We start from the raw sequence: 26,199 nt of genomic DNA on the forward strand, positions 1-26,199 counted from the left end.
ACAGATTGAAGACCTCGCCCACTGCGTTGGCCTGTCAGAGGGAGCGGGAAAAGACAGGATGCCTGCAGCTCCAGAAGGGAAGTGAATCCGCAGGGCATTGGTCTCCTTCAAACTCTCATTATCGTCTCTGCTTATGAGATTGTCTAATCCGCTGGCCACTCTTTTAAAATCTGAACTCCACCGTCAGACACGTGAAGGGGCAAGAGAACAGACCAAACCTTGATTAGTTCACAGAACTCCAATTCTTTATTAATCACAGCTTGCTCACAATGACATACAGGAAAATAGCACTAATGGAGAGTAAATATGCAGGCAGCAACCTTCGGGAGTTGGGAGTTGGGGGGAAGAAACGACTTCAAAACTGCGATAGGTATTTATGGTGGGGATCTGGTGATTCTTAGTTGGCACAAATGCCCTGCCTAGCCCCCTTAACTGAGTCAGCCCTCACAGATGGAGTGATTTTTTTTTTTAATAGGCAGGATTGCCTCACACTGGGGAAGAAAGACCAGCTTGAGTGAAAGTCCGCAGTGTTTTTGATTTCGCGTGTGTGTTTGAATGCGACAACCAGCTCACAGTTTCCAAGTGGAAAAATATTCAGTAGCATCATGTACTTGTACTATAGGTAAGAGCTTAAAATGAACATCATCAATCATGGCATCCACAAATAAGCCACCTGACACATTAATTAATTCATTCCATCAAAAGAACTTAAACTAGAGAATTAAGCCCACTTCGTAAAGAGCGATTTCGTGGCTGCTTGAACCGTTTGCACCTGGATCTGTGTTCAGCACGTGAAAAGGTCCAGCTTTTTGCTTCTACCCCGATCGATCTCAGATCTGTCTTCCCATCCATCCCTTTCTAATGTCAAAGCACATTTGCAGCACATAATCCAGTGGAAGCAGAAGTAAACGCTATGATGGATGGTTTTCCTTAGCCTGGTTTTGTGGTTTCTAGGCAGTTAGTAGATTATGAGCGAACAAATGTGGAGGTTCGTGTGGAGTCATAACACCTGTGATCTAGGTATGGTCTTAGTCAAGTTCAGAGATGACAAAGCCGTCTAGGTCATTAGGCAATGGTGGGTTTCTAGCACCATAGACTGTCTACTGACCTCATTTTTCTGTTGGAATGGAAAAGGCAGGGGATGGAGTTAGACGTGGGGAGCTTCAAAAAGAACAGACCTAGCAAATTCATTTGAGTGGAAAGACACAACATCAAAAGCCTGTTACAGGACATGTAAGATTATGAAATAACTTGCATAATGCAATACTTGTATTTTTTAACAAAAATGTAAGTATTTACAAAATAAGATCCAAGGTATTTTTTAAACATCAAGCAAAACATTCTGCAAAGAGACCGCATTGATTTTTTTTTTATTTTTGATTCTGTTTTTTGTTTTTTATAATGAGTTCTTTTTAAACCATGTCATACATTTCCCATACTGATATCGCATGATCCATTATAATATAGGCAGGGGGATTTACTAATGGTGGGGCGTGCCATACCCTCCATCGCTTCAGCCAGACAGTTCAACCTGGAGTTCCTTGTTCCTGCGCACCTCCGCAGCATGCCTCTCCTGAGAAAACACCAAAGGGAGAAGAAACGTCAAAGAGCCTTGTCGCCTGGTCCATAGAGAACTGGGAGGGCCTGCCCACTTCTTCACGTGCTATGCGCTTGACTAGAAATAACCCAGTTTGGTGTCTGCTTTTAGATAATGTCATTTCACAAGAAAGAAAATCATAAGACCCAATAACTGTCACATTACAGAAGATCTTACAAGACTTGGAGTGTCTTTAAAAATTTTTTTAACACTATATTTGATTAAAACTATGACCAAAAGGTCATGTGATTCAGAGAATTCTGAAAATTAAGGCTACGGTATAAATCCAGAGAGCAGCAATAGGACATCATATTGTAGTCTTCCATATCATTTCTAACGGCGTTTTCCCTTTTCTATAATATTTTAAGGGCTTTACAATTGCTGATGAACACTTTGGGAGGAATAGGTGAAGACTTTGTAAGCTTCCTAAACTCTTAACCGTTAGTCGATGTCTGTCAAAACTTGAGTCCCAACCACCTTGCCAGCCTTGCCCTCCAGCCTTCCCCTCCACCTACTTGATGAGTCAGTTTCATGGAAGCGTCTTTTCATGCAAATTTCAGTGCTTGGGATTCCTAGTCTCCTACCTCCATTTGGTCAGGATCGTAAACTCACTCTTTAAGCCCTTTGTCATTAAGCAGTTGTCTCTTTCTCCATGAAGATGTTCATGAAACCACAAACTACAAGTAACCTCTTTCCATTCGGACACCTGAACGAGTCTTTCCTTTCTGTGGCAGTCACTTTATTCTACCTTGTACAATGGGCATTTCTGCTCTTGTCTTATCTACTATATTAAGCAGATGCTTATACACAAGGTCACTGAGGGCCAGGACTGTATTTTCTCACCTTGGTTCCACCTGCAGAGTATTTTGCACCTAGTGTGCGAGTGGTGGGTATTTATTTACATGAGGAACTGAGGTGCTAAACTTGGTTTGGGAACTGAACTTGCTGAGGAGGGAACTGATGGAAGAAAGGTGGATCCAGTATTTTTCAGCACACGGTTCTGTATTGGATGACTATAAATCCGTTGTCTTGCATATCAGAGGTGCTAAATAAATGTTTGTGAAATTGACATTGAAAATTTTAAATGCTTATTATTAGTAGTATTATTTATTTTTCTATTTAGAATATTCTTTACGCTGCTGTTTTTTTTCTGTAGCTCCAGAAATTTCTTGTGACTCTATAGATTCCTTTAGTTCGGAGACAATGACCTTGACCAGCTATAAAGTAAATCTCGTCACTAAATTCTATTAATCTCAAGGAGTCTCTGCTTACAGGGTTCTTTAGAATACTGCACATTCATTAGGCACTTAATAGGTACCAGTTCTGCATAAACATAGATTTCACCTGTATCCATTCCCTTGATCTTCACAGCAACCCTGTGGTAGAAGCTCTATTATGGTTCCCATTTTTCAGATGAAGTAATCGAGGCACAGAAACGCTAAGTCACTTGCCCAGGATCACAGAACTGATAAGTGGCAGAGCTGGGACTCAAACCCAGGGATCCTGGCTCTCCAGCCACACTCACCCACTGCCATACAACCTCAATGTTAGTGTGAGGAGCACCTTGCATAGTTGTGTGCAAACAATGCGTCTTTTCAAAAGCAGGTTCTGGGAGAAAAAGGCCTCTACTGCTCTACACTTGCTTAAAAGAGACAGAAGTGGAGGAAGCAGGAAGTTGACTCTAGAGAAAGAGTTTCAGAGCGATTTTGTTTAATTGGCTTAAATGAGCTTTCTGTGTATATTCCAAAGCCAGGAAGAGAAGGGAAAAAAGGCATGTATGGAGACATCGCGTCCTGTTTGGAATCATCACAGGAGAATCAGCAGGACGCAGCTGACTCTGCCTTCTTTTCGTTCTACTATTAAGAGGAAAAAGATGCAGCACAATCTTTGTTTTATACAGAAAGAAACTAATTAGTGAGAGTTGAGCTCTGACGAAAATTGAGGAAAAGGCCAGACCATCACTATGCCAGAAAAAAACACAGCCTAAGGTCTAAAGATTCATATAAACTCAAATTTGTCATAGAACAGGAAACATTATAATTAGTATTGCTGGCCTGCTTTGGACACACTTCTTATTAAACTCAAAATCAGTTGTAAAGAAATGGATTTTGCCATAGGAAAGAACAAACATAATCTGTGAGCTTGAGATAACATGAGAAAAAAAGGAAATTTAAATAAATTCGGAGTTTCTAGGAAAAATTTATTTTTTGCTATTTTAGTTTTTGAAAACTTTACTTTCAATCATCGAATATAGACTCACAAAATTATAATGTGGCTTTATATCAAAATGTGGGAGAATCAAAGGCAGACATTCAGGCGGCCATGTAATTTTTAACATGGTTTGTTTTCCTTATGAATAAACTGTTCGCATTTATCAAAAGACCTTGAGTCTAGAGGTTGCTAAGCCAGTTGTGACACTCTGAGAAAGCTCATCAAGAAGTCAAGGCTGTTCTTTGATAACACTCATTTCATTATTGAGTTTCTGATGTTGGCCAGGCACTGTCTGACACACTGGGCTGGACTGACGGAGCAGGCTGAAATTTACAGTGTTTTCTGCAATTTACTCCCTTCCTCCCATCAACATGAGAGAAAGGTCATAAATAGTGTTTTAGCCTTGTATGCAACTATTCCTTTGATATGCAAAAAAGTATGAAAGATGGTTTTAGGAAAAATTCTGATTCTCTAAGAAATGTGATTAGAGAGACTTCAGTACTGGAAGCCAGAAACATGAAGTCTTGTCTTTTTTTTTTTTTCCTTTAGCTTTTAATGTCCCCTTCGCTTCACTAAGTATCAAATATAAGCAAGGGCCTTGACTTAGATGACCTAGGGTATCAACTCCACCTGTGGAATTCTGTAATGTAAGTCTATCTTAATGCAAGATGAGGTCAACACCATCAGGAATCTTTCTTTTTGCTAATAGCTTTGAGCTTGCGACACAAAGGAGGGATAAGGGGTGAGTGGTGAGCACGGGGAAAGCACATTTCAAGATGATGGTGGTCTTTGGAGCATAAACTTCCAATGCTGCTGCCAAGCCTGCCTACTGTGCAGTGTTTGATGACTGACAAACAGTTGCAGATTAGCTTAGTATAAAAGTTTGGAGTCAAAGAGACTGGGGTTCAGATTTAGACTCTGTGGTCTGCTTTGCTTTGTGATCTTGGACAAATGGCTCAACCTCTCTAAGCACCAGTTTCCTTAGATGTGAAATGGGGATATTAACAGTATCTCCTTTTAGGCTTGTTTGAATTAAACGCAATAGAACATGCAGAATGCCTGGCCTATAGGGAGCAATCAATAAAGGCCAGTTTTAATTCCCTTTTTCCTTTCATTATTCATTCATCAGACATATTCAATGGTAAACTGTTACACAAATGGCATTCATGAATCAGAATACAAAAAAAAAACCCAAATAAAAGATACGAAGAATGAAAGCTTACAGTGGATGGAAATTGATAACGGTTGAAATCTATGTCTAAAGAGTTATATATCATCAAAATTATCTCTTAGGAAAAGAATCAGAATCTTATTCTCTTAAGAAAAAATATTTTTTATCATGTTAAGCTACATCATATTATGTGAGGCTATTGTCACTAAAATAATGGCTATAATTTTTTCACTTGACCTTTTCTATATCGTTAGAGGTGACACGATCGTTTATACTGAAACCGTCTCTTGCTTCTTAAGTACTGGACTTTGTGGTCGGATAGGGGAGAGTAGCTGTCAAAGCTGCCTGGGTGTTTTGTTCCTCTCACTCTTGAATACCACTGACAGCTCCTTTGGTATTTGTTACAATATTCCAAGCTGGGCAGCCTTGGCATTGGCTGGTGAATGATGCAGTAGAGTTATAAAAGTAAGAAGATGTGGCAGAATTTGGATTAAGTGGAGAATTCAACAAGGTTCAGTAGAAATCCTTTTAAATGACTGCTAGGTTAGTTAACATTCCCCATTCCCTCCAAACATCCTAGTGTCGGTCATCTGAATGTTCAGTGTTGAGTTGCTTGTGGCTAGCAGACTTTTCCCTGGCATTTTCACATACTCTCCCACTTGCTGGTTGAGTTATATGCTTGATTACAGTCAATGACATTTCCAAATCTGGGCAGCTAGCCGCATTTGAAAATTTCACTCCATAATATAATTAAATATTACAGTAATGGAATATTGTAAGGGTGGACAGAAGGCTTTGGAAATACTTGAGGAAGTAAAGTTTTATTAGGTATTGAGTGGATCAACCATAAAAGCCAGGTGGAAAAGTTCTAAAAGGGAAAAGCTGTAAAAATCCTATATCCAGATTATTTTGCAGATGTCTTTAGTCCTCATTCAGTTTTGAGGACTACAAGAAGTTGAAACTGTAAATCATAGCTCACGTAATAGAGGTGTGGATAACGCAAGAAAAAAACAGACGTGAACCCCAAAATGGATCCATTTCCCCACAAGGTCCTGGCCTTCATCAAAAGATTGGTAATTAAATATAAATTAATTGGTAATTAAATTTAAATATTTAACACTAAAGTTCTATGTTTAGTGAATATATGTATTATTGTTAACATGATTATACCTGCTTTAACTGATTTTTCAAAATTAACTACTCGTTACAGTTCCTGGTTGATCTGATGAGGGAGCTGCTACTCCTTAGGGTTCTAAATGGGCTAGGTGGTGAATTTTCTGTAGGATACTGTCCATTGTGTTAGGAGAAGAAGGACACGTTACAGGAAGAAGAAAAGTATCTCTATAATCTTTCCTGCATGGCAAGAACAGGTGTGTGTGTCTCTCTCTCACGATTCCAAGAATAAGAACATTTTTCAACTTCAGCAGAGTGTCAGTCGTAATCCACAGACTATAATTTTGAGTCCTGGGTACGACTATTTATGTCACTCAGTTTGACATAAATTGAGCCTAATGCAGGTCTTTGTGGCACAGGATTCCTTCTCCACATTTGATTCTTTTCTATATAATAAGCGAGAGTGTTGAAATGAGGTGCTATGGAAACAGAAAAGAAGAGTATAACATTCTTCTTTGAATGAAGAAAGAACATTTTGATGGAACAAAGATAAAAAATATATAAATGTAATTTATGACAACATAAAGCATACTTAAGAAGCCTACAGCTCACTGGTTATGAGCTCTGGCTAAATATTAGCATCTACTGGTGGGTTTTAGAAATAATACTCATCTCTGGGTCCCGCCTACCCCCCAAGATGATTAAATTAGAATCTCATTTTAAAGAGCTCTCCAGTAGATTCTGAAGTGCATCTGGGATTGCTTTTGCCTTAGGCTTTCAGTGTTAGTTAGAGACTTTGAGCTAACATGGCTGGGACTCCGAGTGGTTCATGGGAATTTATCAGTGAATGACATCATGGGCACCGCAGGAGGATGCTCTGGTCCAATGCTCAGTTCTCTTAATTGAGGAGGAGAGGGACTGAGGGCTGGATGGTAGGCAGATTGCAGCAGAAGCTCAGATGGAATTGTTTCACCTCACTTGGCTAATTGATGCGGCTGTGAGGGCCGTCAAAATGGTGGGCGCTTAGTGTGTTAGCTCTGATGTGGATTTATTTTTACTGACATTCTTCAGTGCTCTTGTATTTACTGTCTATATTGGCCTATGTTACATGTTGTCTTATTCTCTAATTTTTGGTGCTATGTTCCTTATTGCTGGATTTTGTATTGTCTGCATTGGGAAAGAGATGGTTGGCAAATACCCTTTGATATTACACCCCCTTCCAGGCTTCTGAGCACATAGTTGGGACTCCATAAATACTTATTGAGTGATTGACTCATTAACAGGTATAATTTCAGGAGTAATCAGCTTTTGATGTGGCAGATTCCAGAGCAACTTCTATTATATTGGTAGTTTCATGCATTTTCAGCATTACTATTATTTCATCCTCTTTTTAATTTCTAATTTCATTGCAGTAATTTCATCCAAACAGAAGGCTAGATATTGGTCATAATAAAAACTTACTTTGTCTTATTTTAGGAAAAGGCAAAGTAGTGTTAGTACACACAAACCCATACACAATATGTAAACAAAAAATTGTACGAAATCTACAACATATTTAAAATACATCAAGTGAAAGTAAACTTGGTCTTCCCTAAGGACTATCTCTACTTTATTGAGACGATAACAGATCTTGGCTGATACTGGTCAAAGATCTTATAAGATGTGAAAAGTGTCTCTTTAGCTATGGAATCCAGGGAGAATGTGGTCCTAAAAATGATCTGGGCTCTGTCATTCAGCACGGGATAGAATATTGTCCGCTGAGAAAATCAGAATAGGTACAAACCACTAGTTCCCAAACCTGGCTGCATACTGGAATCATAAAAAATACTGTGGATGTCTGGGTCCCATCCCTGGAGATTCTGTAGCTTGATGTCAGGAATGTTAAACACTTCACCGATTGCTTATTTCCAGGACAAACTGTATGTACGTGCACAGATATGCATGTATGCATTTAAGTATATATCGGGGGAAGAGATGAAATCTGGGCAAGAATGGGGAAGAATGCAAAAGGAGCTGGGTAGGCGGTGGGTGAAGATAAATGCGCAGAGAAAAATAAACTGCCCATTAAAATCCAATACTTGTGGAAATACTAGTTACAATATGCAAATTTTAAAAACCATTTTTACAATTGAAATTGAGAAGGATATGCTGGTGTTTGCACATGTGTCATTTCAAAAACAGTAATGCTCCTGGACTGCCAATGATATAAAGCTTGCACTGGATACTAACAGTCTAATTTAGAATCCTGGAATAAGATCAGCATGCCCCATTCCTAGCAACTCCACTTGATTTTTTTCAAGGCCTAGGATATGAGATGAAGGTTGAGTCACAGTTATTCTGAACAGAACAGATAGTGGTTCTGAGAAAACATTTTTCAGTGGATCTCCAGCACTGCTCATCCTGACTGATGGGAATGAGTATATGGTCAGGTTGATGAGGAGAAAGGCACCAGGACATCGGAACTTGAGGAAATGAACACCCACTACCAGCTCCCCTTTGCTTTGGTTCCAAGCACTGTTATTATATACTAGTTTCCCATGTAGATTGTCCTACGTGGAGAGAATGGGCACCCCATTGTTCACAGATATTCTGTCCTTTTCTGACCAATATATTTTTCCAACTTAATATCTATATATTTAATATTACATTAATATATTAATATTAATAAACTAATATTAAACATATTTTCTATTACATATCATTATATATATTATATATTTGTATGAGATATTTAATATTTCAAATTTAATATTTTCCCAGTAGATTGGTTCTTAAACTTTGTACAGAAGTCTTTTATACATTTGAAAAGCACGTATCAGCCTCCCTGAATCTATTCACTACTGGAAAATTTGACCAACTCCAGCTTTAAGTTGGGTTCCCATGCCTCTACCACGTTGCAGCGCCCACTCAGTCAATGCTACACTGGGAGACCCCACCCATGGGCTTAGCTGTCCCCTGCACCTGCGGCCAGTTGTGACTAAGTCTCCCGCGCCCAGGCATTCGAGAGCCCACCCAGCCGTGCTGCATATGAATGTAAGCATCTGCTCAGGACTCTAGTGATTACCTTTTCCTGCAGACGTTCAATAATAGCAGCTAGATTAGCCTCACGGTTTTCCTTAATTTGTTCCATTTTCAGGATCAGCTTTTCCTCCGCCATTTTGCTGAAGTTGTTGTTTTCCTCCAAGGCCTTCTGAAGGACTTCTCGCTCGTGTTCCCTCTTCTCTGCCAATTGTTTCAGCACCTGGGCCTCCTGAGACTGGAGAAGAAAAACATATCCATCTTATAATCACCCAAAGGCGAACCTGGTGGAATAATGGGCCACTGATTTGAGAGGGCGTTCTTTGCAAATGAAGAGTACTTCTAGCCTTGGGCACTGTTCTCGATTCTGTACTCCTCTGCATGGCGTAGAGTCTTCTAGAGAATGTGGCTAATTGGGAAAGGTAGTTAGCTGAATTTTCAGCTGTGAATTTTTTTGGACAGACTGTCTTACCAGAAGCATTTAACCCTCATTGCGGAGTTTTCATTTTTTAAAATAAGTTGCTGCTAAGCATTTATGCAACAGAGAATGCTGTAATTAATCACTGGATAGCAACACCCATTGAAGCCTGAGGAAAAAAGGTGAGGAGTGCGGAAAGTTCTGGTCTTTTCCCTGCCTCACTGTTTCTTGATCACCTGTAGGCTGGGTCCTGCAATGAGCTTTTCAACATTTACCAAGCAAATCGCCAAATTCACCTTCTCATTTCATTCCAACCCCCTTCTGTTTTATGAGCCAAATTCTCTTTGGAGACTTATGAACAGTGCAAACTTAATGTCCATGTGGCCACGGACAACAGAAAGTTCCTCTTCTGGCCCCGCCTTGAACATGCTGAGGTCACCTGGGTCATCTTTGAAACCCTGTTGTTGCTCAGGGATTAGAGAAGAAACCTGAGCCAGACGCGCCCCACCCCAGCAGTGCCTCCCAATTTGTGCGCTGTCGTTCCCCTGCAGCATCAGCCTGGCTCTGCACAGCGTCTGTGAACAATCACTGGGCTGCTTGATAGGAATGTGGAGGCCTGGTACCATCCTCCAGAGATTTGGATTCTGCCATTCTATAGTGAGACCCAGGAAGTCATGTTCTAGTGATTCTAATGCAGGCCATTCACAGACACCTTTTGCAAAACACACTGGTGTGGGCTTTGCTGTCAGGCCTGTGTTGGAGTCTTAGCTGTGCTGGTGCTCCTGGATGTGTCCTGTAACTTCTTTCCACATTCATCTTCTCCTCCACAATATGCAGCTAAGGGAAGTCTTACTCAGGACACTTAAATATCCTGGTTTATGACTAAATCACTACCCACTCTGATTCCTGGGTGATTCCCTAGGATTGGCTGGTGCTCTAAGGTGACCCTTCAAAGGAGTAATTGCAAATGTGAATATCTAAACAATGGTAAATCAAAAAAATATTCCATGGTGTGTTAAGTATTGATTACCATTAAAAGCATTAATAGGAAAACATTTTAGTTGATGGTAGTGGTTGTGGGGCCTTCCTGGAGAGATCTTGATCTAGAAACAATATGAAGTCTGACAGGAGAAGATATTTCTCTTCAGATAAAATTCTATAGGAACGGTAAAATCAGACAGCCTCAAGAATTTTTGTTGACGTGCTTATTCCGAACTTTATCAGGAACAAGTCTAGTGACTCACTGGGGATTAGAGAGAAAATGCTGGAAACCAGCCCCATTTCCTGTTTTAGCCTCATAATGGTTTCATTGACATCTTTGGTAGACTCATCATATTCTTGATTTGTTATAGCTTGTAAAAAAAAAACTAATAAGAAAAACGATGAGAAAATCTTAATGAAATAAGTTGAAAACCATACGGAACCTGTCTGGAAGGACATGAATAAAATAATTTCTAGCTGCTTCATCCTCTTGCCTCTAGGTGGGACTATTGGTAAAGCCTCCCACATTGATTTTGCTTATTTACCTCTACCGGCACTACTGAATTGTGACAGAGACAGAGATTGACTAACGGGGTATGTGTGTGTGTGTTTAAAGTTTCTCTTTGAGAAAAGTCTTCATGGAATTATTTTTTTGGCATATGGATAAAGATAGTACCTACCTCACAAACACTTGTGATTAAGGGATGATGGCAACTGAACCTACTGATGCGGTTAAACCCAAAAGTAAAATTTTGGCTATCTCACATGTGCAGGATATTTGTTCCAATTTCTTTGCTTATCAACAGTTAGCGGATTCTGGGGTCCTCATGGTTGATCCCTGTCAGCCCTTTCCTAACGCTCCTCTGCACCCGCACACATCTGCTGAATGGGGCCGTGTTGACAGGAATTTCACAGTTAAGTGAGCACCATGAAGAAGTTAGAGGAAATGACTTTATCCTTCGTTTCAGAAAATTCAGTCCAATCCATATAATCTCCAGTCCAGAAAACTCTCTAGAGGGAGAGAAGTCTGGGTCATCAAAAAACAAGGGTGCGATGTGTCCCAGAATTAGGGATAAGATTGGAGCCCACTAAAAGGTTTCTCTTGTAATGGACAGAAAACCATGGGGGCAGCTTCAGGAAACAAAACCAAACCAAACCAATCAAAATAAAGCATGACAAAACTTAACTTTTCAAAATTCTCTATAGAAGTACGTACTTTTAGATTGTATTCATCTCTACCTCACATGTCCATCAGCTGCAGCTGCTAAAGGCAGGTAGACGTGAAATGTTTGCTCAGTGTGTTAGCAGGTCCTTCCTTTCCTCTGCTCCCATAGATCACTGTTTCCAATGCTGCCCTGGAGAGGATCTTCCTGGACTTTTTACGGCCATTTCTCACAGAGAGCATTGCCGTGGATAGTTATCAAGAGGCAACTGCGTAATTTTTAATTTTCAGATGCTCAAATGAACTTTGGCACTTTGTTAAATTGTGTTGTAACCTAACGGTTTATATCTGCATTCTTGGTTTTCTTTTGTGAAAGACCCAAAAACAGTCAGGAGAGAACAGAGGGTGGGACTGAGAAGGGAAGACCTTGGAATTAAAAGGGTAATATGGCAGCACGTAACTTTTCAAATTTCTTGCCTTGGTGGGACGTAATCGGTCTGTGTGAACAGACTCCCACAGGTCCCACTGTCAGTGATGGAGACAGGCCTACTTACTGCATTGGCTGGAGTGTGGTGTTTGGCTCAGTCTGAAATGCCTCGTTAATGGCGTTAGTACTTTTGCAGCCATTGGGGCTAAATGAGATTACCCAGCCTAGGTGTCAAGTGCGTTTCTTTAGCACAATTAACGGAGTGAAAGAGAAACAGAAGGCAGTACAGAGTGTTCTCACGTGAGGCCACTGCTAAGTGACAAAGACCTGCCACACTGGGCCAGGCCACACTTCAGGGCTTCTCACATCTGTGGTGCCTTTTCTCACACATTGGAAGAGAATGTTCCAGCCACCAGTGTCTCAACAATGCATTGGTAGGACCTAATAATTATCTATGTTTCAAATATTTAAAGCTCAAGTGCATGAAAAGAATACAGGATGAGAAGCTGATTATGGAAAGAATTTCTCACTGAGAAAATATTTATGACTCCCTAGTTTGATCCTTTCTTATAGGCACTCAACTCAAAAAAATTCTTCCGCGGAGCTACTAGTCGTGGGGGGCCTTGACCTTGGTTCCTAAGGTCTCTGTAACTCCAGTGCTGCGGAAAGTCATAATTCTTCTTCCTTCTTTCATAGTCTAGCATCCAGAAATCACTGCCTATAACTTCTCTAACTTTATGCCTGGGGAGAAATTGCTCCTGTCATGAATATAGCTTAATCTTCCAGTCATTGCCTCAAGAAAAAAACTGGTTCTGATTCCAATATTTCTAGCAAAGAGCAGATAAGCATTTAGTCCAGAAAACTGCACGAAAACATGACATGCAATGAGTGTGAGGATGCAGAATAACGACATGCGGTATACAAAAGTGGAAGCACTTTCCTTCATTTTAGTAGGCGTTCTTACTACACGGCTGAATAGGTATTCTTACTTTAGTCCTTGCTTGGGCAGATTAGCAGAAAGGAATTTTGATACTACAGACTGATAGGGAGGTTGGAGAGGTGGGATTTGCTGAAAGTTGTTAAAAATAAATTGTTCAAGGGAGAAGGATCTGACTATGGAGGAACATTTCTGAATAGCATGCCCCTAATGGAGAAGGTCACTAAAACACTGAAAAGGAAAGTTAGGGCATAATAAAGATCAGCTGATATAAAGCAAATGTCAAGGTGAAGTATTTATAGTACTGAGACACCCAACATGACATTCTGGGCGACTGGGGCACCGGATGCATCGTGCTGTTTTAATAGCAGAGGCGCATTATTAGTGCACACCTTTTCTAGGCATAAACCTCCTCACGCCCAACTCCATATTGCTGAAATCGTTACATGAGAGGCACGTGAAGGGAAAAATAATGGGATGGGGAGAAGAGTTATTACACATTTAGGAGCACTTTAACATTTTCCGAAGAGGTTCATTACCATTTCCTATATTACTGAGTATAAGAGTTTAATTACCGTACAAACGAAGTGGAAGATAAATCTGAATTAAGTGGTATATAAAACTCATTTTACTTGATGTATCCATATGAGATTTAAGGCTATATTTTAAATAGTGCTCATTTTCCATTTATTTCTGAAGTAAATATATTTCTACCCCTTTATTTTCTTGTCCCTTTTCACTGTTTGGGTATATTACCTGCCTTCCAGAACCATCTACCACACACTAGATCTCCTGGTACCAAAGTGCCTTTTAAGTAGTAGGTTAGATGATGTGTCCCTAATTATTGGCTTTACTGTTAACAATGAGAAAATATTATGAACCCAGCTAAAGTCACAAGTAATGTCTTGTTAAAATATGACAACTGAATATAATTGCGTAAATCAAAAGGGCAATATTCACTTTGTGTTGAAGAGTCAGAAGCATAACAAGAAATTTAAAATGATTAAAATCCAAAGACCTTTAGAAGGAGCCCCGTTGCCAAAGCCTCTAACACGTGGACTGTGGTTAAGTCCTGGGAAAAGAATCACAGGGACGCTGTTCAAGGAGGGGATGACACAGTGAGGAGTCTGTGGCCCATGTGCCACATTCTGTAAGGAGCAGAATGCTTCCCGAATGTTAAATTGGGGATAAGCCAGCATTTCAGTTCATGCATTGTTATACAAACCACCTCCTCTTTTCCTGGGTTCAACTTTAATTGCCATCCACATGCGAGATGCCAACTAACGGAAAAAGTCAGTCTACCAGGCTCGATGACTAAGAATCCACTTGTATGCCACTTTATTAAAAACAAGCAACACATCTTTTTTTCAGAGCTTCAGTGACTTTGGAGTTGATTGTGTCAATGTTGTCAGTGTGCCAGTTACATTTCACTGGCCTGGTTTGAGTAGTGCTCTTTTCAATTTAACCTATTTTAGGGTGAGATTTTATCACTGTCTTTAAAATCTTTGTTCTCATCATTTTTTTATATTGTTAACTTTTTTCAAGCCACTTTAGTTGGGCTGAACTATTTATATAGGTGTTACTTATCAAACTGTCTATCTTTTGTATTTGATGAATAATATTTTATAATATTTAAAAATATTTATGAAACGTATTGTATGGTAACATTTCAGTATCTATGTTCATGAAAAACTTCTTTTCTTTGCAAAGTCATGAGTTTGCTACACCGGCATCTCTGCGAGGTCAGGACTGGATGTAGTTTTACATGCTAATAGCTAACATTTTCACAGTGCTTGTAATATGTGTTTATGTAGCATAACTCTTCTGACTCTCACAATAACTCCGTGATATAGGTCCTATCACTAGTCTCATTTCATATAGGGATAAAACACATAGAGAGGTTAAGTGACTTGCCTAAGGGCACACAGCTATTAAGTGGTGAAACCAGACTTTGACCACAGGCATTCTCTTACCATATGTTCTTCACCACTATGCTTTTAAGGATGCTCTTAAACACTGTGCTCTACTTAGAATGACCATATAATTGATTGTCTAAACTGGGACAATATGACTTATAAGATTTATAAGTGGACACTTAGAAGACTGGAAGGAGAAATCACTAATAATGATATCCAAACAGTAAGAGGAAGCTGGAGTTGGCCGGGTCCACTGGGATGTATGGCTGGCTTGGCTCTGCTGCCTCTCACTAAGCAAATGTTTGTTGAATGAATGAATGGATGGATGGATGGGTGGATGGATGGATGACAAAAGTGTTCATAACATTTGACCCACGTGGGTCAAATGCGCTATGGAAACTTTGATTTAAAAATGTGAGCTTTAAGCTGGCCTCATGAGATGCTATCTCGTGGAGGGGAACACTGATTCCCAGGGATGATCAAAGAAGGGAGAAAAAGTACGAAAAGGACTTATCCTTTCATAACAAAATTCTTCCATCAGCTAATCAATGGAGCATTAATGCTGGCTCAAAGGAGCCTGAGGGAGGACTGTCTGATGTAGGAAGCAGATGGACAGGGCTGCAATAGTGTCAACAGATGGAGTGAGGAATTGGGGAAACTGCCAAAATGTTGAGCACAAAGTGAATTTCAGCCTACATGGAGATGCCTGCATGGCAGCCTTCCAGCTGTGAATCCAAAGGCCCTGGGCAACACAGACTCGGTCACTGGTTCCCAGATGTGGTCCCTAAACTCCCAGAAGCAGGCCTTTCAAGGGTACTGATGGAGAAGGAGGGGGATTCTTAGCCTTTCTTATGTTTTAAAAGCCCTATCAGAAATATTTCACATCTATATCTGCATCTAGTTTTATATTTACTTTGAGTTAGAGTTATGTCAACTTAGTGAGAAAACGCTTACTATTTTATGATAATCGGAAATATTAACTGGCAGTTATAGATTCCTGTGATTATAGCCAGGACAAATTCTTATTTACATGTAGCATGATTGGTAGACAGAATCTTTTAAACCTTGGGACTTATGGGAAAGGCAATGGGTCCAGGACAATGAAAACATTGCTGACCACTGGGCTAGGCTGACATCTGTGTATTTCTGAAAGCCTTTAGTGACTCCTCATTTCTTACTTAATGGAGTCTGAGCACCTATGCTGTCACTCAAGGCCCTCCACAGTCTCACGTTACTACTCCCCAACTCCCTACCCAAGTCCCAAATCCACTAGTTCAAGCTACTGGCCTACCCACTGCCCTAACAACACACAATCTATGTTCTCACCTCTGGGTATCCTTAATTCTGGAACCATTTTCTTAGTCTAGAACACTTCCATGTTTTCTCCATTTATCTAACACTATTTATTTTTCTAGTCACCCAGCTTTTTTAAGCAGATATTTTTCCGAAAAGCTGCAATTCATATCAAGTCATGAAACATCTTTATTTCCTTAATGACCTCTCATTTCACTTGAAGTCAAAGTCAAAGTCCTTGAAATACTACCTTCTGATCTCAGTTCCTACCAGTCTCCCCTTGGTCCTTCTGCTTCAGCTATGCTGTCCTTGGTGTTATTTCTCAAACTTTCCTACCTCAGGGCCTTTGCACTTGCTGTTCTCTTTACTTCAAATGGTCTACCCCCAGAGAAGAGTTGCACAGCTCACTCCTTACCTTCACGCTTTTTTCCAAATGTTCTCTCTCACTATCTTCCTGCTTCTTTTCAAATGTTCTCATATTCCAGCAGCCTTTTCTGACCACTCCATGTGAATAGTGCCTTGCACTCCAGCACTATCAATTCACTTTGTCCTGCTTTATTTAGTATCATCTGATGTATTATATATTTACTTATTAGCTATTTCTCCCCATTGGAATGTAAGGTCAGGAGGGGTATCCTAGCGCCCAGAACAATGCCTGTCAAATAGTAGGTGCCCAAGAAATATCTGTCAATTGAGTGATTTTCCCCAGACTAAGAATTCTCGGGATTGTGGAGTTTATTAAGTGCAATTTCAGAAGATGTCATTTGGAAACTTATTGACTATTATTTTGTTTTAGGATGGGAGAATGAAATAAAAAGTCAAAACAAGTTATACATTGCTACTTTAACATTCGGCTCTGAAAGTTATCATTTATTTATTCATTTAAAAATATTTGTAGTATTAATTATTGCCAGGCACTATTAAACAAAAGACACAATCCCTATCTTTATGGAGTTTATAATCTAATGGGGGGACTTAGGGTTAAGTAAATATGCAAACATATGCTTACCAGTTGTGCTAAGTGCTACAAAGGGAAAACAAACCTGAGCACCGTGGGAGAGAATAGCGGATGAGAACTGGGCCTGGCTTCCTCACACCGAGGAACTGACGCAGACACTGAGATCATACATAGCCAAGGAAGTCAGCACGGGATTTAGAAGATCCTATTACTTACAGCAGGTCCTAAACTTCACCAGGGCTGGTTCTGATAATGTAAAGATTGAAATCATAGCATGAAAATTTCTTTTTAACTTTCTGAGTTTCTATATCAATGTAATCCTTAGGGAATATGTAAAAAAACCAAGGAAAGTTGAATCTGAATAATTGTATGGTATCAATTTGAAAAACTTAGACCTAAAGAGTCCCCCCATCGTTCACCAGAAATGTTCTGGCTTAATCATCTGTATCTGGGCTGTCCAACTTAGTAGCTACTAGCTGCATATGTCTAATTTCATGTTTAAAATTTTTTTTAAGTGTGATGCTAGAGCAGTTTAAAATACTATATGGCTCACACTATATTTCTATGGGACAGTGCTGTTTATACCGCTGCGTAGTGATTTTTTTCATCCTATTTATATGAAAATAGCGACACAGGATGCTGGGAGGGCTAAAGAAGGGAATTACAAATTGAATAGTATATGAGCTCAACAATTATTCGAACTGTTATAGTAACACTAAACACTTATGGATAAAAATTGTGGAGGTCTGTAACGGCACTTGTCTCAGACCCGTTTCCCCTTCGTCTGGTAAGAATTCCTCAGTTTCCTTTTGGGGTGCTGGTCCTCCCCATTTCTTACCCCAGGGACCTCACCTCAAGTCCTCTTCAGGTCAGTAGTGACCATGTGGTCCAGGCTAGCCAGTGAAAGTACTGCGTCCCCTTGGCCACCATGCTTGGCTCAAAGTAGGGCATGTGATCCAGGACAGGCCATCGGGACTGAATTCCAGGACCTTTGTTAGAACCATTAGGAAAGAGAAGCTCTCTTCCTGCTGGAGTTGCTAATATGCGAGGAAAATAGCTTGAGACTGACTGACTGAAACAAAACTTTCCAGATATCGAAACCAATTAGATGCGGGAAGAGATGCAAGAAAGTTTCCTGACAATATTGCTCCATCTCCTGGGTCCAGCTGATTTTGAAGCTGCAAGCACTCCTAGACTTTTTAGTCACATACCCCGTTTTTGTTTTAGCTGGTTGAGTTGGGTGTTGGTTATACGCATGTCCTCACTAAGATAATTATTGAGATATATGCACTTGCTGAAGGCTCTTTAAAGAGAATTAACAGGTCTTCAAATGAGTGCTAATTAAGTTAGTACAACCCAATAGAATAAAATCAATCAATGATTTTTTAAGTTGGCACTTTCTGTTAATTAGTTATAGTTTCTCCTAATTAAAACCCTTCTACCAGGACATATTCGATATAATGATTTTTGCCTTGAAAATTTTAACAAGTAATACCAGAAATCTGAAGGCATACTGATTTTAAAGAGTTTCAAAGGGCATTTTTCCTGAGTGTCATAATGCTGGGTGATTACGTTTGTAAATGTCCTTTAGCCATGTGGCCAATTTGCAGTATAATTCAACTGTATAAATGTATAATTGTTGATAATTTATTGTTGTCAGAGTGCAGGAATTTCACCAGAATCAGTAATTAGTTAACTCAGGCAGTTTTATGAGAACACTAGTTAATTTTGATCATCTCTATGTTATTCTTCTTTCTCTTTTAATAATTTCTTTTGAATTAAATACATTACCTAGAAACCTAGTTCTCTTGGGTGACAATTTAAACTGCCTTGAATGCAACATGCATAGTTAGTTATTTATATCTGTTGGCAGCAAAGTCCTGATGGATGGTAACTCTGAAGAAGTTAATTTAGCTTTACGATGAGAAGAAAGCTATAAACAACAATAAAAAAAGCTGGCAAACATTTTTTTAAAGCAACTTCTTGTACATATGCTTGGGTTAGTGGCTCAGTTTCCTCCTTCAAAAATCCATATCTATAACAACAGAATTGGTCAAATACAATAAATATGTATGTAAAGAAATACTCGGACACTTGGAGAACCTCACTCATAGGTCAAAATTGAACTTACGATCAGTATGTTACATGACACAGGAAGATTTTTCAACCACAAGGGTTAAAACTAAAAATATTTTCTAGTTCATGAAATTTAATCAGAGGACTTCTAATCTTTGAGCATTGTTATTTGATATTACATATGTATTCATACATACATACACACATAGACACACACACATTGACGTTTGGGTTTGTCCTGCACTCCTTGTTAGAGAATTCAGTCTTTCAGAGAAGTCCTATCTTCATTCTCTTGGTAACTATCCAACATAGAAGCGTTTAATGTGTTGGCTAACCTTTTACAGACAACATCTTAATAAAATTAAAAATTATTATAAATGCAGAGTTTCCATTCAAATCATAAGACGGTGCGTGGAATGTATCCGTAGTGACTACATGATTCTAAAAATATATCATAATAAGTCAGTGGAAAACACAATGTAGGAATGAATTAGCTAAAATAATTCCATTTGGGTTGGTCAAGAACATCTTGATGGGGTGGACTTCCATAATTACATAGTTGGCACAAATGTATTCAGACATGACTTCTATCTCTACATATAGAGTCCTTGGGATTTCGGAGTGCCCTCCATTTTTAATACCCTTGACTTTTCTTACTCATCTGATTGTGGAAAATTACAGATTTGGCAAAGAAAACTTCTCTAATACAAACAGGGACCAATGGAAAAAAGGAAAAAATGCCATCAAGATTTAGAAATGGGTAGAGAAAGATACTCATGGATCCCAGAGAGGTCCTGATCTTGGAAGGAGAAACTTCAAGGGTAGGTAGTGAGGCCTTGAGGAGGACTGGACCAGGTTCCTGGTGCTTATCCCGGGGTGAAGAGCATCTGGGCAGGAAATATCTCAGAGGAAGGATTTGCTGCTTTCTAGTTCCAAGGAAAACCATGCTACACTGGGGGCAGGACAAGGACCCTCAGACGGAGGACTCAGCACTCCTGCACCCTTGCCCAGCCCAACGCCTGGAGTTAATTTGCCTAAGGCTGTTTATTGTATTTAGCTTTGTGTCTGTTGAAGACCTACACATATTCAGGTGTCACTGTCCTCTGGAACCTCTGCTAGAAGTGTGTGTGTGTGTGTGTGTGTGTGTAGAAAGGGGGGGGGGGGAAGACAGGAAGAAGAGAGAAGAATTTAAAGACCTATGGAGAAAGTTACCTTCCTTCTTTCCTCTGCGGCATCCAGTTTCTTCTGGATCTCCTCCAGGGACAGGTCTTTCTTCTTTGGAGAAGCTAAAGTTCGGGGCGCTTCGGAGATGGGAGATGGTGGTTTCAAGATCAGCTCAAAAGCCTGGCCAGAGGCACGTTTGTTGATTTGCTTCACTTCCATATCTAGGAAATGAATATTCGAGGACGTTAAGTATACAGAGTATGCAGCATGGTTTTGTTTTAAAAATATGAATTCTGACAATTGAAAGTAGCATTGTTATTCTGTCAAATAAGAAAAAAAGGCTGCATGTGATCATTTGCTCTACGTTGTTCTGAACACCTCAGACCTCTTTCTTTAGTATAATTATGGATATATTTTAACAGAATAAATATTTACAGTGTTGGGAAATTCAACAGTGTCCATAGAGAGTTGAATAATACTTAGGCATACTTAGGAAAAAATAGCCTAAAACTAAACCTTATTTTCCTTTTGAATATATGTGAGCTTCACAAGAAAATCGAGTAGCACAGATTTAGATTGATTGATTGATTTTGGAAATTACCACGGCTGGAGGCATTTTCAGGCTGAATGATGAGGAAGATAACAAAGTCCTCCAGTTCTCATATATAATCTGGTGGCTGGCGATCACAGGAGCTCCCTGAATGGTTGGCAGTATTTGGCCAAGTCAATGCTAATGTGGGAAACACCCTGCTGGTTTTGCCTTCAGGATGTTTGTTGACCCGAGTGGTCAGGCATGTGTGGTGTCCACTCTGGGGAGGATGCTGTGATGAGGTCCTTGTCTTCAAGGTGCTTGCTGTCTAATGGGGACAATAAGACAAGACCCCACCATGATATCTGCTCCTGTTTTATTGCTACTTAGAATGTCCTTCTTCAGGATCCCTCAGTGGTCGAGAGGAGCCAGGGAAAGCCACTGTGGTGGTGCAGAGTGGTGGCAACATCTGCTTCCCTGATTTATACACCGAGTTTATTTAAAAAATGCTTATGAACTGAAGAATGTCAGCCATTTTTTTCACCAGTGACTTAATGTGGGAAAAATAAGCAGATCATCAGAGCCTCAAGTTTTAACGCTGCACAATAATTTATAATATAATTTACAATATAAAATGGAGTGATAGTCAGCTAGCATCTGTTAGGATATTTATAATTATATAACATAACTTGGTAAAATATAATGACTTTTCTTTTCTTTTTTGATGAGGAAGATTAGCCCTGAGCTAACATCTGTGCCAATCTTCCTCTATTTTGTATGTGGGATGCTGCCACAGCATGGCTTGATGAGTGATGTATAAGTCTGTGCCTGGGATCTGAACCCGTGAACCCCAGGTCGCCAAAGTGGAGGGCGTGAACTGAACCACTATGGCACCGGGCTGGTCCCTATAATGACTTTTTTAAAGAGCTCATTGGACAACTCTCATTCTCAGATGAATGTTCCTTATTTTGACTTCCAGACTGCATCTCTCTCATTTTAAACCCACTGGTCCTTGTTTTGCTCTCTGAACCTTCCCAAAGTTAGGCCATTTTCTGTCGAGCATCACCATCTTTCAAGTATTTGAAAATCTGATTTTCCACGTCAAGATTTTCCCCCCACAGGCTAACTCATCCTCAGTCCCCTGAAGTGCCCCGTTTCTAGATCTTTGGCACTGCATTGCCTCGAACCTCGAAGCGCACTCTAATTTATTGATGTCCGTGGCAACCAATCTGGCTGGGTCTCCAGGTGAGTTCTGACTAGTGCAGAACAGAGAAGAAATATTACCTCTCTTGATGTGAATATTAGAGTTCCACTAACGTTCTTTTCACAGCCTGGTTAGTGTACTTTGAGGTTGTGTTCAAGTAAAATGCCAGGTGAACAGGAACTGACCTTAGATCCTTAAATGCTCACAGACCACATAGACAAAATCAGTTCAAAAAATATATCAGCAATGATGTGGGGTTTTTTTTTCACAAATGTAAAAATGTTTTAAATTTTCCTGCAGGCATCCAAGTTTCTACTTATATCTTAAATACAATTCTATTAAAAGTTTATAAGTTTATGGAAAAGGATTGTGAGAGAACATGGGCAAACGAAAATAGCTTCTTTGAGAAGATGACGGGATTTTAAATGTCCTGGGTTAGAGACTCTGGAATCAGAACTGCCCACATTTGCATGAAAATAGTCTTCTAGCTGTTTGAAGTTTTCCTTTCCTCATCAAAAAGAGGGAGAGAAAAAGAGTACCTTTCTTGTAAGCTTGTTGTGCAGATTAAAAGATAAAGAATACTTGTCCAAATCCATCAAATTCTGTACATTAAATATGTACAGTGTTTTATATGTCAATTACACCTCAACAAAGCTATTTAAAAAAAATTAAATTGTAAAGATGCTCCAAGAAAAAAAAAAGGTAAAAGATTCTAAATGTAAAGTGCAGGCCATAGCCCTTTGTGTTTATAAATGTAAACAATAATTAATACTTCTACGAATTATTATTAATTCTTGCAATGTTTGCAATGCACACTTTAAATTATTATCTAATACAGAAGTACAAGGCAAACAAAGACTTTAGAGATTTGAAATTTTCTAGCAACTCTTTCAGGAAGCAGCACACGAGAAATGTTGAATTGTCTATTCGACGTCTAAAACTCAGCTTATACATAACTTCTGATTTTCTTCCTTCCCCTCCTCAGTCCTAAACTGGCACAAACCATTGTCATCTTCTTTGTCCTACCAGGACACAGAGTATAACCTCTGTCTCAGCACGAACCCAGCCATGTTCACTCACTCACTGTATATCGTAAGCCCCTTCTACTGGCCCCAAGTTCCTTGAAGGAGAGGCCAAGCATATTCATCTTTGGAGGCTCGGTGGCAACACGTAGTGAGAGATTAGACTCTCAGAAGGAACGGAGCTGGACTATAGCTGCATTGAGCAGATTAAGGATCTGTCTCGGTTATTTGTTGACTGAATGAATTTATACAGAGTAGTCAGTGGGCCTGCATTCTAATGAGGGTTTTGTTTGGAAGCTGAAACCTTTCTCATGAAGGACATTTCCTCAGGAAACAGTTAATTAGCATTCATGCAGTTTGCCATGAGAGAATGACTTTGGAAGGAAAACACCTTTGAGTCTTAGAATATGCTTTAAAGGCACAGAAGGGGTTAACTGCCACAGATCCCTTCACCTTATCTTTAAGGTATCTCTTTACATATGTAGAAAAGTAAAACAATTGTGAGCCAAACAGGGAGCCAAATATGCCTCAGCTATATCTGCTACTTGTATACCTGCAACACATGTTTTGATTAAATTCACTGAATTAAGTGAGGATGGTATTGTTGAGAATGAAGGGTACCATTTTTGAGGGCTTCAAGAGAATTACACCTGCATTTGGCTTGCATTAGACCATTTAAACACCACAACCTTTGGGAGGAAGATACTAAAGTTAAATAAGGCTCAGAGAATCTAAGTAACTTGCTGGAGGTCACAGGACAGTGGCAGAGCCAGGAAGGAGACAAAACTAACTAGAATGAGTCAGGATGAATCAAACAGGAAGGGTTGCATTGCAAAAAAGTCTACAGCCATGCCAATTCTTTAAGCTTTTCTTTTTAAATCATCTCTATCTGGGGCCTCAGTCATAAGTCGGTTTTATTACTGGAAGTTATTAGGTTATTGACACGCACACACAAAGTACGGGAACTTTATAAAGATTACCCTAAAGCAAAAACTGGGATGGTTGTTGATTTTCCCTCCCAAGTTTTCTTAGCATAAAGCATTTTCTTGCAAGTTACGATCTGTTGTAACCACAGCTTAGCATACTATATTATTTGCAAGAAAAGCCTTGGACATATTGTGGATGTTGATATGCGGCTGCTAATAACAATTCAGCTATGTTTCTTAAGAGATGTTAATATGCTGTTATTAGCATCAAACTCAAGCTGTTTTGAGCAATAGGCAATCAATAAGACCTATTAGCTAGACACAGCAAGTCACTACTGAGATCTATAAAATATTGATTTAATTATATCAGGAGCTGTGAGAGAGAAACAAAAGTATTCAAACTTTTCCAAAGGATCTAGCTAGCAGGGGCAACTCACCATCATAGGTGTAGATGTTCATGTTGCGTGGTTCCGGGTAAAAGCAAGAGCAGATCAGTGACAGCATGGACAGCTCCTTCATTTTTTCCTTGTAGGCTGAAATAGAAGGCCCCCAATTAGTATCCTTCATTTTCTGAATTTCCTCTTAATCCTTCTTTTAATTTGAATAATAATTAGAGTGTCTCGCAGAATGAATGTTGCCGGGGACACGGCTTTGCTCTCTTTCACAAAATATAAATGAATGAAAGATAGAAACGGAACTCTGAAGTGCGTACTCCTTATTACAGAGGACATAAGATGCATATTATAGCAGGTTAGGTAAAAAGGGAAAGAGAGCTAAAGAAAGAGGGGAACGCAGAAGGAATTGAGATCCAGGAGGACCAGAGGGAGAGACAAGAATGATCTGGAGGAAGAAAAACAGACCATATTAACAGAGAGACTGGTTATTTCTAGTACATGTGCGTGCAGGTCTGTTGTACATAAGTAAGATTCAGGAGGTGTTCTTTGCTGGTTCAACTTGAATGGCCACATACTCATTTGGGGATAGGCAGAGAACTAACTCATCAGGATAGTTATTAAGCATATACATTCTCCAGAGACCTATGTTGCTGCTTTCTCTTCATCCCCAAGTGCACTTCCCTATATCTCCCTCTTTCCACACACACCAAAAACCTAGGTTTGAGATCTGATCAGGATCTCCCTTTCTCTGTGTGTGATCCAGTTTGGGCGCCCACCTCACCAAGCAGCTGCGAGAGTTCAGATGGTGACCTCACTCCACCTTCACTCCCCCTCCCTATTTCATTTCCCCCTTTCTCTTTCAAGAGGCCTCCTGTCCAGGTAACCTTGGAGGGCATCCTATCACTGTTGGTTGTCACCAGGACAAGCGACAACCAGATGGGGATAAGGAGGTGAGATCCTCTCACCCTTGTTGGTTATCTAATTGGTGGGATAAATAAATTAAGAAAAATGACAGATACATCGTGCACTAACTTGTGAGGAAGTATAAACAGATGGTGATGGAGTGACACATTGAACCTCACTGGTAACATTTGCCTTTTGTCAGGGTCTTCGGATCCTTCCTGTAACCCAAGAGAGAATGAGAACCTTGGGAAGGTGAGACTTTCCAGAAGATGAGTTCAGGCACTCTTGATAGGTGCATCTTTTGTTGGCCAGCAGGAAACAGATTCAAAATCTGGCTAATTTAGAGTAACATAATGTTAGATTGGGAAGGTTCTAAGATATCATTTAGTCAGCTGTGCACCCTTCCCACCACCAGTTTTGCAAATGAAACTGGTCCACAGAGGCCAAAGTCATATGTGGCCAGTGACAAAGCTGGGGAGTCTGGATAAAATGAAGTGGCTCAATCTATCTTGAGATTGCTAAGAGGTCTTCTTCTAGCTCTGCTTTCAGGGTGAGGTTCAATGTGTCCAGAGGGTTGGACATGCTCGCATATTGTTGAGCCAGATGCAAAGGTCAAAGGTCGTCGTATTGCATAAGGTTCAACCTAACACATCCAGAGGTCTCTATAAAAGAGTCTCCCTCCCTCTTTAGCTTATTTCCTTAAAATAAGCAACACAATTTGCCTTGTGTCATAACAATCCTGCCAACACACATTCTGAGAGGTTTTTACTGGATGTCT

The 26,199-nt window shown here is 39.8% G+C and overlaps 1 protein-coding gene across 1 annotated transcript in view; it reads right to left on the bottom strand.

The window, feature by feature from the left end:
* Positions 1–223: 223 nt before the first annotated feature.
* STMN2 (stathmin 2) overlaps positions 224–26,199 on the bottom strand; it is a 52,211-nt gene continuing 26,235 nt past the window's right edge. The window contains exons 2-5 of the mRNA XM_014853731.3: positions 24,561–24,656; positions 20,491–20,663; positions 9,157–9,348; positions 224–1,573 (exon numbers count right to left, since the gene is read on the bottom strand). Of these exons, the coding sequence (XP_014709217.1) occupies positions 1,514–1,573; positions 9,157–9,348; positions 20,491–20,663; positions 24,561–24,656 (521 nt within the window). The 3' untranslated portion in view covers positions 224–1,513. The remainder of the gene's footprint in view (positions 1,574–9,156; positions 9,349–20,490; positions 20,664–24,560; positions 24,657–26,199) is intronic.

This window comes from Equus asinus, chromosome 12 (assembly GCF_041296235.1).
Source record: "Equus asinus isolate D_3611 breed Donkey chromosome 12, EquAss-T2T_v2, whole genome shotgun sequence".
In the NCBI taxonomy this organism is placed as follows: Eukaryota; Metazoa; Chordata; class Mammalia; order Perissodactyla; family Equidae; genus Equus; species Equus asinus.